Below are 16,356 nucleotides of genomic sequence, written 5' to 3' on the forward strand. Positions count from 1 at the left end.
CCATCATAAGACGTCACAACAAATGCAAGTCAGTGCAGGAGGGAGGCAGGGCCGCGATTTAGCGGCTTTGTCATTGACGAGGAGTCAAGATAATGTAGATGAATAAGAGCTGAGAAAGCCCATTGAGTTTAAGTAACTGCCTGCACCTGCTTCTACTGTCATGTATATCTAACCCTGCTGTTGAGGTCAAAGACGCCCCATATTCTGTAAGGGATTATTAAAAGACGTTTAAAACTGCCAGTTTAGAAAACGATTGTTAGCTACTGTATTTAATTCAATGAGTCAATTTTGGCGACAAAAACAGACTATTACTGGCTTAACAGGAAAGGCCTACTAAAACAATTATGAAACAAATAAACAATTAAAAAAACAGCAAAAATGTAAAAGGCAACAAAATATCAAACCATTGTTTGGGCCACATCACAAATAAATAACATTATAAAAAACAGAAAACACAACACAATATATTTGGATAACATATGGGATGTTAAATCAAAGATGGGGATAAAGAAAATTAAATAAATAAAGCAAAAATGAAAATGAATGTGCATAAAATAAATTTAGTGTATAGGCAAGGAGGAAAAAATTACTTTCTGTGCTCTACTTATCACTCCCCCCCCCCCCCTTTTTTTTTACTTTTTTCTCCCTCACTTTTTGTCTTCCTTCTTTTGTCTTATTTTCATCCTGTTTGATCATTTTCTGCAACTTCCCTCTATTTCTCTCTTGTCAGTCTTCCTTTTCTGCACCCTCTTTAACTTCCACTCTCCCTCTCTCTTCCTCCCACCCTCCTTCTCTCTTCCTCCCACGTGTTTCTACATCACACTCTTCAGTATGAGATCCACTCTGCCCTACATGTCTCAGCTGATTGGACCAGCTGCTCAAATCAAGTTCACCATAGCAACTATGATTCAGTCGCCCAGCAACGGGTTTTACTTTCACCCCACTTCCTACTCAGGGACCCCTGTCTCCCCACAGCCAACCGTCCAGTGTGTGAATCTGTGGATGAGTGATAAAGTGTGACTCTCTTACCTGGCATCTGTGGTTTCACAGGGTGGATCACAGCAGTGGGCAGAATCCAACCATTTGAGGAAATATGCGTTCAAGTTAAGATTATTTATGGTTTTTATAATTTATTTGCAGAGGGTAGATTACTTATGAATTGTAATCAGTTACTGATTGCAAATTACAGGACAAAATTTGTAATCAGTAATATAATCTCTTAGTTTACACATTTCTGGTAACGTAATCTGACTACTTTTGGATTACATTTAGATTACTTTTGTGCTAACCCTTATTTGATGTCACATATTGTAGGATAATCTTAGAATTTAAAAAATATAGTCCAAAAAATATATTCTATTCACTAACAAGAGCCTCAACAGATTATTTTTAAAGTGCAATGTATGGACAGTTAATACTTCAAATACTAACACTATGTACCTGTTATTGTTTTCTGATAGTAACACTGAATAAAACAAAATCACATCTTATGATTTTAAAATATATTTACTTAAAATTAAGTAAATTTAGAAAACAGCAACATTACAAAAACAAATATTGAAAAAACATGAAATTCACAGCAATATCACTGCTACATCGAATATTTAATCTATATTTCATATATTATTATCATTATATTATTATTATTTCATATATATTTCATCTATATTTCCCCCTCACCACCAGAAAAACTCGAAGAATCACAAATGTATATAAGCGGCAGGTTTATTATGAAAAAAAATATAAACGTTAAAAAAATGAAAAATTAGGAGTATCAATTAATTGTGAACAACTTACTGCCATTGTGTAAATAATCAACCCGATCTCACAGCAATTCGTACTTATTTTACGAAGTGGCTAATTCGTACGAATTCATACGACCTCACTCGTACAAATTCATACATTTTTTGCTAAATCGTACGTATTTTACGAGTTGACAAATTCGTATGAATTCACACAAATGACCTACCCAGACCCCGCCCCTAAACCTAACCGTTACAGTGGTTTAGACAAATCGTACGAATTCGTACGAGTGAGGTCGTATGAATTCATACAAATTAGCCACCTCGTAAAATAAATACGAATTGGTCGTGAGATAGCATTGAAATAATATGTAATCATGTAATCCATAAAAAGTAACTAGTCTGATTACGAGTATTTTAAAAAGTAGTTTACTCTAATTACAAGTACTTGATTTTTGGAATCTGATTACGTAATCCAGATTACATGTAATCCGTTACTACCCAGCTCTGTTTATTTGTGATTTTGACATGGTTACTCTTTTAGCATTTTACATTTCGTATGACATGCATTATATAATCTTAAAGCATGCACATTGGCCCCATTTTTTTCTTGTTTTAAAGTATGTTTATCATAAAATGATACATTTCTCAGCACAGTTACATATATAATTTTACTGAGAAACTTAATATAATTTAATTTTATTGAGTCTGTTAATTTTGAAAAAAATATAGCTTTTATATACTATTATTTCTGCCATTTCCCCCTATTATTTCATTAAGATTCTTAAATTCAACATATAAATGGAATGAATTTGGGCAAAATATAGGCTAGGCACTTTCAGGTGAAAGGTCATCATCGATATGATGAGAGGGTTTGTTTGTGTAAGACAAATGTGTGTGCTTTCGTTGGTGCATCTCCTTTATTGTGTCCTCAATCCCTCCATTCCTATTGTTTTATTATGTTTGACATATAGGATAGGAGTCCTTATCTAAGGTCATGTAATATATTTCTGGTCATGTGTTTATTGAAGTGATCTCCACATTAATGTTATGGCTAAAGATAATTATGTGCTGATCAAATTTATTTACATCAATAAGGAATCAGGGTTACATAATTAAATTTTATTTAATAAGTTATTAAATAAGTTGTTTTTGGCATGAATCTGAAGAGTACTGCATTGCCAATGATTCAAAAAAGTGTTTTAGGGTACGTTTACATGACAACGATGTACTAAAAAAGGAAAAGTTTTTCCTTCGCTTCTTTCTTTTTGCAATTCCACATGGATCTGCGAAAATGACAAAAAACACAGTAATATTCATGTCAAGCCAGTAGTTGGCGATGTCACTTTGTAAAGAACAACTACACACCTATAGACTGAACACGTAATATTTATGCGCATGATGTCGCCATTTTCACTAATTCGCGTTTTTAGTTTACATGGAGACACTAATAATATGGTTTTCAAAACTTGCAATTTTGAATCCCATTTTCAAAAGTTTGCGATTTCAGGCCCCCAAAATACCACTGTTGTGTAAATCAACGACCAAAACGCATAAAAAGTTTTCCGTTTTTAGTTGAAAACGATGTCTTGTAAACAGCCCCTCAGATAATTAATTCCTTTGATTTTGTCATTATTTTACATGTTTATTGCTGGTATCATGTTTGCATTTGAATGATTAAAATAAACAAGGCCATCAACTCTCACTTATTAAGATGTGTTTCTCCTTATCACAAAATACTTGATTGCATCCCATCAACCCCCTCATGCAGGATTCCTCCAGCAATGTCTAATCATGCTCATTTGCATTAGTAAATGATGACTAATTAATCAGACTTGTTTGGGGTATTTCTCGGGTGTAGGAGGAATATTGTCAATTTGACATAAAAACTGTTTATATGGGGGGAAAACAGTTTTCCTATAAAATAAATAATGTGTTAATCCCAATTAGCTTATTGTAATGATAAAAACCAGTGTCTGTGTGTGGCCCAGTTTCCTTCTGACTTTTAGAGGGAGAATTTTTGGAAATGTCTGCTCTTGCATGCATACAGATTAACACCCAGTAGTAATTTGGCGTGATGACCCAGTTTCCAAAAGCAAAGCCAGTCTTTTCCATCTCTCACAAAGTCAGTTTATGTGACAGAATATCAACAATATCAAATTTTCTGGAGTAGCTATTTGACCAGATACACATTTTATTTAGAAAAGAAACCATCACCAGGGCAAAATATTATGCTATACGCCTACCTTTATAGGCCTATTTGCTTTTAAATTGGGTACAGTTAGCTTCTGGGATTTGACATTTCCTCCCCCTGAAAAATTCCATTTCCTCAACTCGTTGTTTTGGATATGGACTATAAAGCAAAATGCCAAATCAGGTAATATGATTGTTATCATGGCTGTTTTGAAGCAATAAGCTCCATATTTGATAAAAACAGCACCTGTTTGTTTGTTTGTGTGGCGGGACGCTGATTTGATTGGACAGACTGTTAATCCTTCAAAAGTTTCGACAGGTCAAATAGGCGTTACAAACTCTAGCGACAAAGGACGTTGGACGTGGACGAATAATATTCATATTTGTGATCAGAATGAACATCATGAGAATGCATCCGATGGCTGGTGAACAAGACCGTGAACTGCCGTTCTACACGTGCATGAGCAGCGCGCCCTACGGTCAGAGCCTCGGTGAAGGAGTTCCCACGCATCCCTCAGACGAATTAAGCACGGACCGTCGCGTAATCGAAGAGACAACATCATCGGAGACGGACAGAAAAAGTTTTCAGTGTCTGGAAAATGGATTTCACGGAAACTCAGTGTCGAGCAGCGGGACAAACAGAAAGCAAAGAGCGCTGCGGTTACTTGTCAATGCGCGAGAACGGAGGCGCATGCACGATCTTAACGATGCGCTGGATGACCTGCGAGCTGTCATACCATACACGACGAATCAAAACGTGAAAAAACTATCCAAGATAGCGACGCTGCTCCTGGCCAAGAACCACATCCTGATGCAAGCTCGGGCTTTGAAGGAGATGCGGAGGATAGTCGAGCAGCTGAACGTGACACAGAATATTATGACACCACATATAGGCCTTCTGTCGCATTAAGTCTTTATGTCATTGTGTTATTTATTTATTGTTTACTAACCTATGTAATTATGAGTAATCTGATCCTAAATAATCCAATAAATCATTTCATTACACACTACATGCAAGTTCTTGCTTATACCTAAATACCTAATAGGCATATTGAAACATGAACACTGTAAATAAAATGTGGGACTTTATAAATGATCCTTTTTATCATTTTCCTTTTTTATCATGAAAACTTGTTATATTTAAAATTTCTGTCACTCATGTTTAAGTACCCTAGCTGTTGTGGAATTATGGTGTTGAAAATCCTCAAAATAAATATGTCTTGAATTTTGAAAATAAAATAAAAGAGTTTTATATTTGAAAGTACTCCTATTTATTGATTTTGAAACAGGGCAAATGAAGTCAATATGCAAACACTCAGGATACTCTATACAAAATCAAGCGTGCATCTGGACCTCATTTGGACATTTAGCCTGCATAAACACACTAATTTTTATTATTATAATAAATATTTTAATGGCAATAGCATATAGAATAAAGTAACTAACCAAAAAGGGTTTTAAAGCCTTATAGCGTACCAAACCATTATATATATATATATATATATATATATATATATATATATATATATATATATATATAATAAATAACCAATAAATGCACACATTTGTGAAGAATCTATAGCATCAAGGTTTTTTTTTAATCTATAGCCCTATAGCCAACTCAAGAACCCTACACTAAAAATGGTTCTTGAAAATAAGTTTTGTTGAACCTTTAAGGGGACAAAAAAAAAAAAAAAAAAAAAAGCATTGGAGCTTTATGTTTTTATTAAATGCAGGGTTTAAAGACATAACTGTTAAGAATAAATCTCCAAATCACTTTTAATATTTACTGCCAGTCTTTGATTAACAAATTATATAACATATTTGATTTGATGAACTTATAGATAAAATCATACACTATCAAAATATGACACAAAATTTTATTGCATCACCTGTTTTTTTTCTGAAAAATAACATATGGCGTGGTTCAACCTGAAAGCACAAAAAACAAACACATTTTCATTGGCTCATTCCGCCTGGTCATCATATGGCAGAAATTAATACCAGCTGTTGTCATTTTAATGTTATGAGGAGGGAAATAAACAATAGATTGCTATTGTATGTACAGACAACAAAAATCTCCCCCTCCTTCTCCCCCCCACTCTTTACAGGGGGATTTCTCATCTGGACATCACAATAAAGGTGATAGTCCCATCTAATCTCCGAGACATAATCAATTATCTTTCTGGCCCTACTGTATATTGTGGTTTTGTAATAACAGTATTGTTAGATAATATTTAAGAGGATTGGGCAAATTCAAGCTTGTTTTTTGGAAGGTTAGAGAGTAAAAGGTAAACATTAAGGGTTGTTGCCATTGTTTCTCTTCATGAACACTAAAATTGTTGGAGAAGTTAAAGTCAATAAAAATATATATTTGAACATTATAAGGTCTAGCTATGATATTTTGATAGATAAGGTGAATTTTCATTTCATGCCGAGTTAAAAGTATTTTAGTTAACAGTCAACATACAGTTTTAGACTTTTAAACTCTCTCTGAAATTTATATTAAAATAGGCTAGTTCAAACAGTTCTTATTTCATTTTTTTTCTTAAATAGTTTCCAAACAAATAAAAAAATACTTGTTTCAAACATTAATGTTCCGTAAATAAAATAAATCTGTAGGATCAGAGAATCTGGCAACCTTACCAGCTTTGCCACAGCAACCGTGACGTCAGTATTCTGACCAATCACTGACCTCCCCTCAAGTCTCGTTAGGAGCTCTTCTCTGTTATCGCGTGATCTTCGCTGAGGCCCACCGCTATTTATATTCGTAAACAGTAAGTATTTTCACCATTCTTCATATTTTGCGAAAAACAAATAACACGAATGAACAACAGTTAAAATTAATAGAATTTAGTATTATTTTATTTTCATGCGTGGCCACTGGGAAATGTTATTGTCAGAAAATGGCTGAACAAGCCCGTTTGCAAGTCTCACGCGCTGCTGTTGTGTTTCATGCTCTCGGGGCTTGTTTATTCTAGTACCGTCACCAGTTAAAAGCGAAAAATATTTAATGCGAAATTTAAACCCTTAATGGAGAGTTTTTTAATATTACACCTGACAGGTTAGGTGCATAAGTGTCACTATTACAAAATCTTTTTACGTCGCGTACGCAATTTGCTGGCCAGTGAGCCGCTGGCTTCTCTGTTGTGCTGTGTAGGAGCAGAAACACCGCGAAAATATGAACGTCCACAGTGCAGTTCATTCATTTACCGTCAAACTCCAACATCGTAATCTTAGACTACTTAAGAGCAATAGTAGCTTTCATTTTTTTTCCAGCCAGACCCAGCGTGCACTAAAAGTGAATCAAAACTCTTCTCTGACAGTTAACATTTAAAAGTGAGTGAACGTGCATTTTTATATCGGATGCGTGCAAAGTGATGTTTGTTGTTTTTGCATGTCATGTCTACCACAGCACATCCATGATGAGTTATTCAGAAAAGCCTGAGGATATTACAAAGGAGGAATGGATGGATAAACTGAATAATGTGCACATTCAGAGAGCGGATATGAACAGGCTTATCATGAACTATCTAGTAACAGGTATGTCAGTATTATTTTATAGTATTGATTCAAGCACAGTCGATTTGTGTAAAATAAAATAAAAATATTTTCGTTAACCTTATAACATTAGCTTTTTGTATTTGCTGTATTTTTTGTATTTAAAATCAAATGCATAAACTGCCCCTCTGAACATGTTTCTATTCCACAGAGGGATTTAAAGAGGCTGCAGAGAAGTTCCGTATGGAATCCGGGATTGAGCCGAATGTGGATCTGGACTCTCTTGATGAGAGGATAAAGATCAGGGAAATGGTTCTGAAAGGTCAGATCCAGGAAGCCATTGCTCTCATTAACAGCCTTCACCCCGAGCTCCTTGACACCAATCGATACCTCTACTTTCACCTTCAGGTAAACATCTGCCCTCATATGGACATGCTGGGAGGGAGGGAGATGTAGAGGAACAGAGTCAATGCAAACCATGACTGAATCCATAGACATGTTGCATTTATTCACAATGCACAAGCAAACGTATCAGTGAAGGCCTCTCGTTCCACCCACGAAGACAAAAAGTACTGAAAAGAAACCCTAACTCAACCTTTATTGTAAAACTGTTGTTGTTATTTCTTGTAAACTCTTGTAGCAGCAGCATCTGATTGAGCTCATCCGTTTGCGGGAGACTGAGGCAGCACTGGAGTTTGCGCAGTCGCAGCTGGCCGAACAGGGAGAGGAGAGCAGAGAATGTCTCACTGAGATGGAGCGGACCCTGGCACTGCTCGCCTTCGACAACCCGGAAGAATCGCCGTTTGGAGACTTGCTCAACATGATGCAGAGGCAGAAGGTATGTGTGTTTATTTGTGTAGAACGTAACTATCACAGTGGGATAGTGCTCGTTGTTTCCATGAAAGTCGATTCTCCTTTTTATGTACACTTTCTGCACTTTTTCCTCCCTCCATAATGCTGGGTTCTGTCTCCCTCTATAGGTGTGGAGCGAGGTGAACCAGGCTGTTCTAGACTATGAGAACAGGGAATCTACTCCAAAATTAGCAAAGCTGCTGAAACTTTTACTGTGGGCTCAGAACGAACTGGACCAGAAAAAAGTGAAATACTCCAGAATGACAGACCTTAGCAAGGGCACCATTGAGGACCCCAAGTAGAGACTGTAATTCACATGGACACATTTGAAATTTTTTTTTGTTTTTGTTTTTTTTGTCCTATTTATGAACAGTCAGTGACTGGATGGCAAATATAAATCTCTCTCTCTATATATATATATATATATATATATATTGATTTTTTTTTTCTTGATGCCTCTATAAAAAGTATCTTAACAGCATATGATTTTATTTCAAACAAAGCTATGCTGATTCAAAACGGTAAAACTAAATGTTTTATTTTAATCTACCATTTCCTATGCTGGTAGCTTATTTTCTGAAGAACATGGAATATTCCTATGGTAATGTTGTTTGGTGGTATATTTTATAATTTTCAGTCTGTCATATCATCTGTTTTGTGTTTATTTATTTTTTTCTCCATGCTCTTCACTGGTTTCACATACAATACTGTATCCTCATGCTTGTTTTAGGCTGTGTTTTGAGGGAAATATAAGCTCTTGGTTGGAAAGAAGTCATCATATTTAATTTTGGTTTCACTGATATAATTTAACTGCTTTTACCATGGATCCAACAATTTCATTTATTATTTTATTTATGAGCAGCTACAGATGGTGGTGATGTTGAGTAAGCTAATGTTTTAGACTTCCATGATATATGCCATTTTAATTTCAAAACAACAAATATCGTCATTACAAACTTAAAGCATTTGCCTTATGTTCATGAGTTTTGTCTCTCATTTTTGTACTGCTTGTTTGGGGAAAAAGTCGATCTCACAGTATGTTTGTTTACTTGAGTTTTTCATTATTCACATTTATAAGGTCAAATCTCCAGATTCAACAGCGATCAGAATGATGATGCGTACAAGAATGGCGACATTCCTACAGTCTTTACGATAAATGCAGTTCAGGATGAGCTCCTCAAAACATTTAATGTAGGCGTGGCGCGATTGTCTCCGCCTCTTATGCGTTACTTACGCACCCTAAATATGTTATTATAAACTTTCATGTTCATTGCAGAACCGGTGCTCATTAACCGGTTTTTACTCAATTGGATTTAATGGCTGCTGAGGAAGAAGCGGACCATTCCACCCCACCTGTGGGCTTTGTGAAAACACCTTTCATAAACGTGTGCCACACGTCCGGGTTAAAGATAACGCACATCAACGACAATGCAACCACTTTATGGCCAAGGTATGATGAAACTTGTTTATTAACGGGGATTAAACATTTTACTCTTTAACACAAACATTGTTTGTGCGTTAATATCGGCAATATTTTCTTCTCTAGAAATAAAACACAAGAGCGCCATTCTGGTATGATAGAGGTAGTTGTCAATGGGCACTGAAATTCACATCGCTTCACTTCCATCCTCCTTCCTGGTAGTTTCGCTTCCTGGCAACGGTTGCATAGAAATCGTCTACTTTGTCTCTGCGGTCCCCTGATAAAGTTTTTGGTGGACGAGTCCTAATTGAGTCTTATTTTAAAGATAATTTTTCATGCAATCCAAATAAGTTTTACATATATTTATCGGAAAGGGTTTAAACAATGTTGTTCATGCTCATTATTCCATTTCTGTTCGTCAACTGTCTGTGAAAGTTTATGTCTCAGTTGTTGAATCTTTTAATGCCCATAAAAATATTTCCACGTTAAGACATTTGTTGGAAATAAAAGCAGTTGAAAGTGAGAGGACGTTTGTTTTTGTTGAGTTTATAGACAGAAAAAAAAAACACAATAAATACTAAAAAAAAAAAGAATGAGCTGGGCAGTTCAAACTTCCACTCCCTAATGTATTATAAATACTTCTTACAAAAAAAAAAGGTATTCAGAACTAACAATCTGCATTAGTTTTTGTTTATTAGATAGGGGTGTATGTTTTACAGTAGGTGTTTTGTAATCTGTGGATGCCAGCAATTATTTATTGAAAATTTTGTTGAGAGTCATAAATATCTACCTAATTAAATGAACATTTGTAACTCAGTGTTTTCAGATTGAGACACCTATGTCCTGTGCTGTGGGCCACCAGAGTGTTGTAATTGTAATGTCCCACCTGCTGTAGGCCACTGGCTCAGACATGGACCCTGATGCTGCTGTTGGTCACATGTTTTCTCTTCTGGTCACGGATGGCCATGCCAATCTGTGCCGTCACCTTGGCGAAAGAATTTGGATGGAGCAAGACTGAAACTGGCGTGGTGCTGGGTGCTTATTTCTGGGGTTACTGTTTTACTCAGGTACTTGGTGGCCATGCCAGTGATAGGTGAGTGTTTTTGTGTAGCCCACAGGTTATAGATCAGTTATGGCAAGTGGTTGAAGATGGTGATGAAGACCATTGTTTTTACAGGATAGGAGGGGAGAGAGTACTGCTGCTGTCCACCCCCTCCTGGGCCGTGATGACAGCTATCACACCGCTTCTGGCCAACATTGGACTCCGACCTCTTGTTACCATGACAGTGAGCAGGTTTTTATTGGGTGCAATACAAGGTGAGAGCACTGTAAGAGACAGTTGAGGGGTAAAGGGAGAAAATTGTGAAAAGAATGAGGGGAAATTAGAGAATCAAAAAGGGAAGAGAAAAATCTGTCTACATGTATGAACTAGAAATTTCTGCCAGTATGTTTGTGAGATTGGATGCTGGGGGCATTGGCTGTAATTACTAGGGTGGGTCTGAGCAAAGACTATAGATTGTCAAAGTTAGTTTAATCAGAATCGACTCACCCTGACTAATTTCGGTAGTTCATTTTTGCACATCACACATTTTTTAAATTCACTCTACTATTTCATCCGAGCCATATGGAAGCCCATTTCCACCACAAAAAAATAAAAAAAAGAGCTTTGGTAAATTATATATACACATACAATATATATATATATATATATATATATATATTGTATTAGTCTGAAAGAAAAAAGTAATATACACCTAGGATGGCTTGAGGGTGAGTAAGTCATGGTGGTGTAATTTTCATTTTAAAGTGAACTAATCCTTTAACTCCAAATTTTGACTAAGCATGTCAAAAATGTGATTTTTATCTCATAATAGTATGTCATAATTTTGTCTTTTTATCTCACTTTTATATACTAATTTCTTTTTATATACTAATGCTTATTACTTAGCATCTTATAATAGTGTCTTATTTAATATCATAAATATGAATTTTTGTCATATTAGTAATTTATCAAAGCATGTTTTTTCTTATGTGCCAGAGAAGGGCTTCCATCACCCCTTAAAGACACTTAAAGGCAAAAAGAAATTCAAAGTGACCGTAATTTGTTCTGAATATCACAAAGTAATTCTCAGTAGCACATGAGTTATGCTATCTTTGTTTTTAGGGGTTCATTACCCTTCTCTCGTTAGTGTCTGTGCCCAGCGTGTGATGGAGGGAGAGAGAGGTTTTGTGATGAGCACTCTGGCATGTGGGTGCTACCTAGGGTGAGAATAATACTCGGCTATTCCCGGGCATTCCGATTTTTGTCCATAGAAACTTTTTTTTAATTAATATTCTTGATCAGCACTATTTTATGCAAGCACCTCTGGAATCACATACCTTAATTTAGTGTTCCATACTATTCATGATTTTCTAAGTAAGGTTTCTCTCTCTCAGGATGATACTGGTTGGATGTGTGGGTTCCCTGATGCTGGACTGGTTTGGATGGGAGAGTGTGTTTTATGGAGCTGGTCTTCTTGCTCTTTGCTGGACCTTTTGTGTATGGAAATGTCTTCTCCAAGGTATCTTTATATGATCCTTTACATGTTTAAATTAAGTAGCATTGTTCTTGAGATTTTGTACTCTTTCTGGTGATTGGTGAGTGCTATTTTATTGCTTTAAAGGTCAGAATTGGTATAATTAAGTCCCTTAGAGTAGTTGCAGTGAATCAGAAGCATTCAGTATTTGTGTTTGCCATAGCAACAGTAATTGGACTTTTTTTGCCAGTGTAATTTCAAAACCCCCCTCTTTTTAAACATCTGACTCACCATGCAGCACCTTTAAATTAGAGTATTCATTGTGTACTGAGGTTTCTGTTATATCTTTATCATCTTACATTGGTCTTCAGAAATGGTGTTTGTTACATCTTACAGTTTTAAATGTGTCAGTTTGTCTGTCACAGGTCCAGTTTTCTCCCTCGACTCACTGTGGATCAGCAACAATTGTGTGCCTGAATCCACTAGAATCAACTGGCTGTATCTCCTCAGAGAGCCTAGTGTCTGGTGAGATTCAAAACATAAACATTTGTCCTTCATTTTACTCTTTACTGTCACTCATCATTATGTTTGGTTTCCCTTTTTGAGTTGTGTTTCATTTTCCTGTAAAATGTCTTTGATGGATATGCCAATACATAAATAAAAACAGAGTTTCCAGGGTTTCCCCTCATGATGACTAATTTTAAGGCCACTTATATTGTCTTAAGAAAAATGTTAAATATGTTGATTTTACAAAAAAAGTACTGTGCAAAAGTCTTAGGCATGTATTTTCACAAAAAAGGTTTTAAGCCAGTTATGTATTTATTTAGCTGTAGTGTGGCAGTAGGAAATATCAGTTTTCATTTCCAAACAGTCCCTTTGCCATTAATTGTAATAATCCAGTCCAGTGAGATTTTTGTATGCACAAGGAGTCTGACAACAGCCGTTATGCTCCACATGGAGATCTGACGCTTGATGAAACCTACCTGCAAAGCTACAGCACTGAGAAAAGTTTTAGGCACTTGTGTAAAAATGCTGTGTAAGTGAGGATGCTTTCAAAAATACTGTCATAAATAGATTTTATTTATCAATTAATTTCTGTTAACTAAATCAAATCAATATTTGGTGTAACCACCCTTTGCGTTTATAACAGCTTTTTGTCCTAGGTATGCTTGCACATAGATTTTCAGGTAGCTTTGCAGGTAGGTTATATATAAATAGAAGTTATGTCTTATATATTGCAAAATAATTACGAAATAACATTTTTTAGATAACATTTTATATATATATAAACATTTGCTCATTGCATGTGTTTTTGTGTGTGTGTTTTAGGGCCATGATCATTTCTCATCTATGCTTTAGTAGCACCTATTACACCCTCATGTCATGGCTACCAACGTTTTTCAAAGAAATGTTTCCTCATGCCAAGGTACTCCAGCCATTGTACATTTTACTGTTTGTTTCCCTTCTTAATTGTATTTACACTCCCAGATTGCTTACAATGCTATTAATGTTAATATGTTAGTGACAGTTCTAACTCTATATTGCTAAAGGAAATGCATGAGGTTTTCCTGGTTTGGTCGTTTTATGTTGTCAAAGCATTCCCTCTTTTGTTTGCTGACAGGATTGGGTGTTTAATGTGATCCCTTGGATTGTGGCACTGCCCACTTCACTGTTTGGAGGCTCTATCTCTGATCATCTCATTAGGCAAGGTGAAGAAAATCTACACTCTCTCATGACAGTTTGTAACTATTCTACATTTTGGTGAATTTGTACGTTTTCTTATGATTAGCTTGCACTCAATGATGGATAAAGGGTTACTTCACCCAAAAAATTTAAATTCTGTCATTTATTACCCACCTTCGTTTCCCACACCCGTAAGACTTTAATTAATCTTCGGAACACAAATTAAGATATTTTTGATAAAATCAGATGGGGTCTGCATTGCCAGCAAGACAATTAACACTTACATTGCCCAGAAAACTACTAAGTTCATGTGACTACAGTGGTTCAACCTTGATGTTATGAAGCGACAAGAATACTTTTTGTGCACCAAAAAACAAAATAACGACTTTATTCAACAATATCTAGTGAAGGCTGATTTCAAAACACGGCCTCATGAAGCTTTATGAATCTTTTGTTTCGAATCAGTGGTTCGGAGCATGTATCAAACTGCCAAAGTCACACAAACCATTGAAATTTCGAAACACTTATGACGTAACAAAGCCTCATTTACTGAAATCACATGACTTTCATGCTCCGAAACAAAAGATTCAGAAAGTTTCGAAGCTTCATGAAGCAGTGTTTTGAAATCGCCCATCACTAGATTGTTGAATAGTCATTATTTTGTTTTTTTGGCACACAAAAAGTATTCTCGTCGCTTCATAACATTAAGGTTGAACCAGTCATATTCACATGAACTGTTTTAAATGTCTTTACTAGCTTTCTGGGCATTGAAAGTGTTAATTGTCATTGCTGGCAATGCAGGCCTCACTGAACCATCGGATTTCATCAAAAATATCTTAATTTGTGTTCTGAAGATGAACGAAGGTCTTACAGGTTTGGAACGACATGAGGGTGAGTAATTAATGACAAAATTTTTTGGGTGAACTAACCCTTTAAGTTATAGACCTTCTTGCTTTCTTTTTTCTAAAAATCAAATTGTATGAATTTATATGAAATGTATACAAAATAGTTGCATTTTCACATGAGATCGGGTTGACAAAAACATTTCTCTTTGTCTTAACGTGGCAGTTTCTGGTTGACCCTGATGTTTCTGTCAGTAATCATAAGAAAAAATCTTGGTGTTAATGAATTACTTTTATGTCTTTATGTCAGGCTGTGGGACAGCAGCTGTAAGGAAAGTGATGCAGGTAAATATGAGCTTTACTTTGCCCTGCTTTTTTTTTTCTTTGATTGATAACATGCATTGGTCATTGGTTTGTGTGTGTCTGTTTGAAATATGCTTGTGTAGTTCTGTGCTATGGGAGCAGCCAGCGTGTTCATCATCCTTCTCTGTAAGACGAGCAGTTTTGTCCAGGCTGTTGCTTGTGTGTCTGTGGCTGTTGGACTATCCACCTTTAATAATAGGTTAGAATGAACTGTCATATCCAAAACTTGATCTTACAGCAACAGCACTGATTATATATAAGGTATATCGTTCATGTGTGTGTGTTTTCATGTTAAGTGGGGTGTCCATGAATGTGCATGACGTGGCACCATCATGTGCAGGAGCCCTGTTTGGTGAGACCGTTTTATTTATCTTATTACAATGTTATGTTGTAAGTGTTGTTCTAAATATGTCGCTCTATTTCTTACAGGGGTTATGAACACATGTGCTGCTTTTACTGGTGGGTTATAATCCATTTATCTGTAATCAAACCAATTACATGTAAACAGACAGTCCAGTGGATATTAATGTGCTCAAATACTAATAGGAGTATTCAAGTAGTTTAAAACAGTTTTTTTTTGATAGGTCAGTATACACAATCTGCATTCTGTTTGAATATTAGAAAAATGTGAATAGTTAAAGTGATCTGATCTGTCTCTGTCTTGTCCACTTATAATTTCCTTCCTCATTTGCACTGTTAATTGTAATACCTTCCTCTTTTCCCATATCATGCTCTTTGTACTGCATTTCACAGGTTTGCTGATGGTGTGCATGTCTGGCTACATAATTGAGATCACAGATTCCTGGGTGACTGTGTTCTCCGTCCTGGCTGTGGTGAACATCATTGGTGTCACCATATTCATTGTGCTGGGTGATGCAAAGCGAGTTGATCAGCCTCAGATCATTTGAACATCATGTCAACAAATTCTACCTCTCCAAGCCATATCGGGGTTTCCTTATTTGTCATTTGTAACAAATGTATTGGAAACTCTTCAACACTCTAAAAAACTGTACAATAACTTTGTCATTATGTATTTATTTAAATGTATATTAAATATTTGGCAGAGCTGGTTGGAAATAATACAGTGAAACAATGTTTTATTTATCTGAAATGTATCTTTAATAAATATGAGAAATAAGAAGTATAAGAGAAACCACTAATATGATTAGAATAATTTAACTATCACAGCCTTAAAGGGTTAGTTCACCCAAAAATGAAAATTCTGTCATTTATTACTTAACGAC

At 35.7% G+C, this 16,356-nt stretch overlaps 2 protein-coding genes across 2 annotated transcripts; both read left to right on the forward strand.

Moving 5' to 3' along the window:
- The first annotated feature begins 6,571 nt into the window (after window positions 1-6,571).
- On the forward strand, window positions 6,572-9,271 carry gid8a (GID complex subunit 8 homolog a (S. cerevisiae)). Its single transcript, XM_048209510.1, has 5 exons — window positions 6,572-6,712; window positions 7,351-7,478; window positions 7,648-7,844; window positions 8,077-8,274; window positions 8,417-9,271. The coding sequence occupies exons 2-5, from the start codon at window positions 7,358-7,360 to the stop codon at window positions 8,588-8,590; spliced, it is 690 nt and encodes a 229-aa protein (XP_048065467.1). The 5' UTR covers window positions 6,572-6,712; window positions 7,351-7,357; the 3' UTR covers window positions 8,591-9,271.
- A 150-nt stretch (window positions 9,272-9,421) lies between these two features.
- Window positions 9,422-16,189, forward strand: slc17a9a (solute carrier family 17 member 9a). Its single transcript, XM_048209509.1, has 13 exons — window positions 9,422-9,738; window positions 10,604-10,801; window positions 10,886-11,025; window positions 11,873-11,972; window positions 12,145-12,269; window positions 12,650-12,749; window positions 13,554-13,650; window positions 13,846-13,933; window positions 15,060-15,094; window positions 15,196-15,311; window positions 15,409-15,464; window positions 15,542-15,571; window positions 15,866-16,189. The coding sequence occupies exons 1-13, from the start codon at window positions 9,605-9,607 to the stop codon at window positions 16,018-16,020; spliced, it is 1,374 nt and encodes a 457-aa protein (XP_048065466.1). The 5' UTR covers window positions 9,422-9,604; the 3' UTR covers window positions 16,021-16,189.
- Window positions 16,190-16,356: the final 167 nt, after the last annotated feature.

This window comes from Megalobrama amblycephala, linkage group LG12 (genome assembly GCF_018812025.1).
Source record: "Megalobrama amblycephala isolate DHTTF-2021 linkage group LG12, ASM1881202v1, whole genome shotgun sequence".
NCBI lineage: Eukaryota > Metazoa > Chordata > Actinopteri > Cypriniformes > Xenocyprididae > Megalobrama > Megalobrama amblycephala.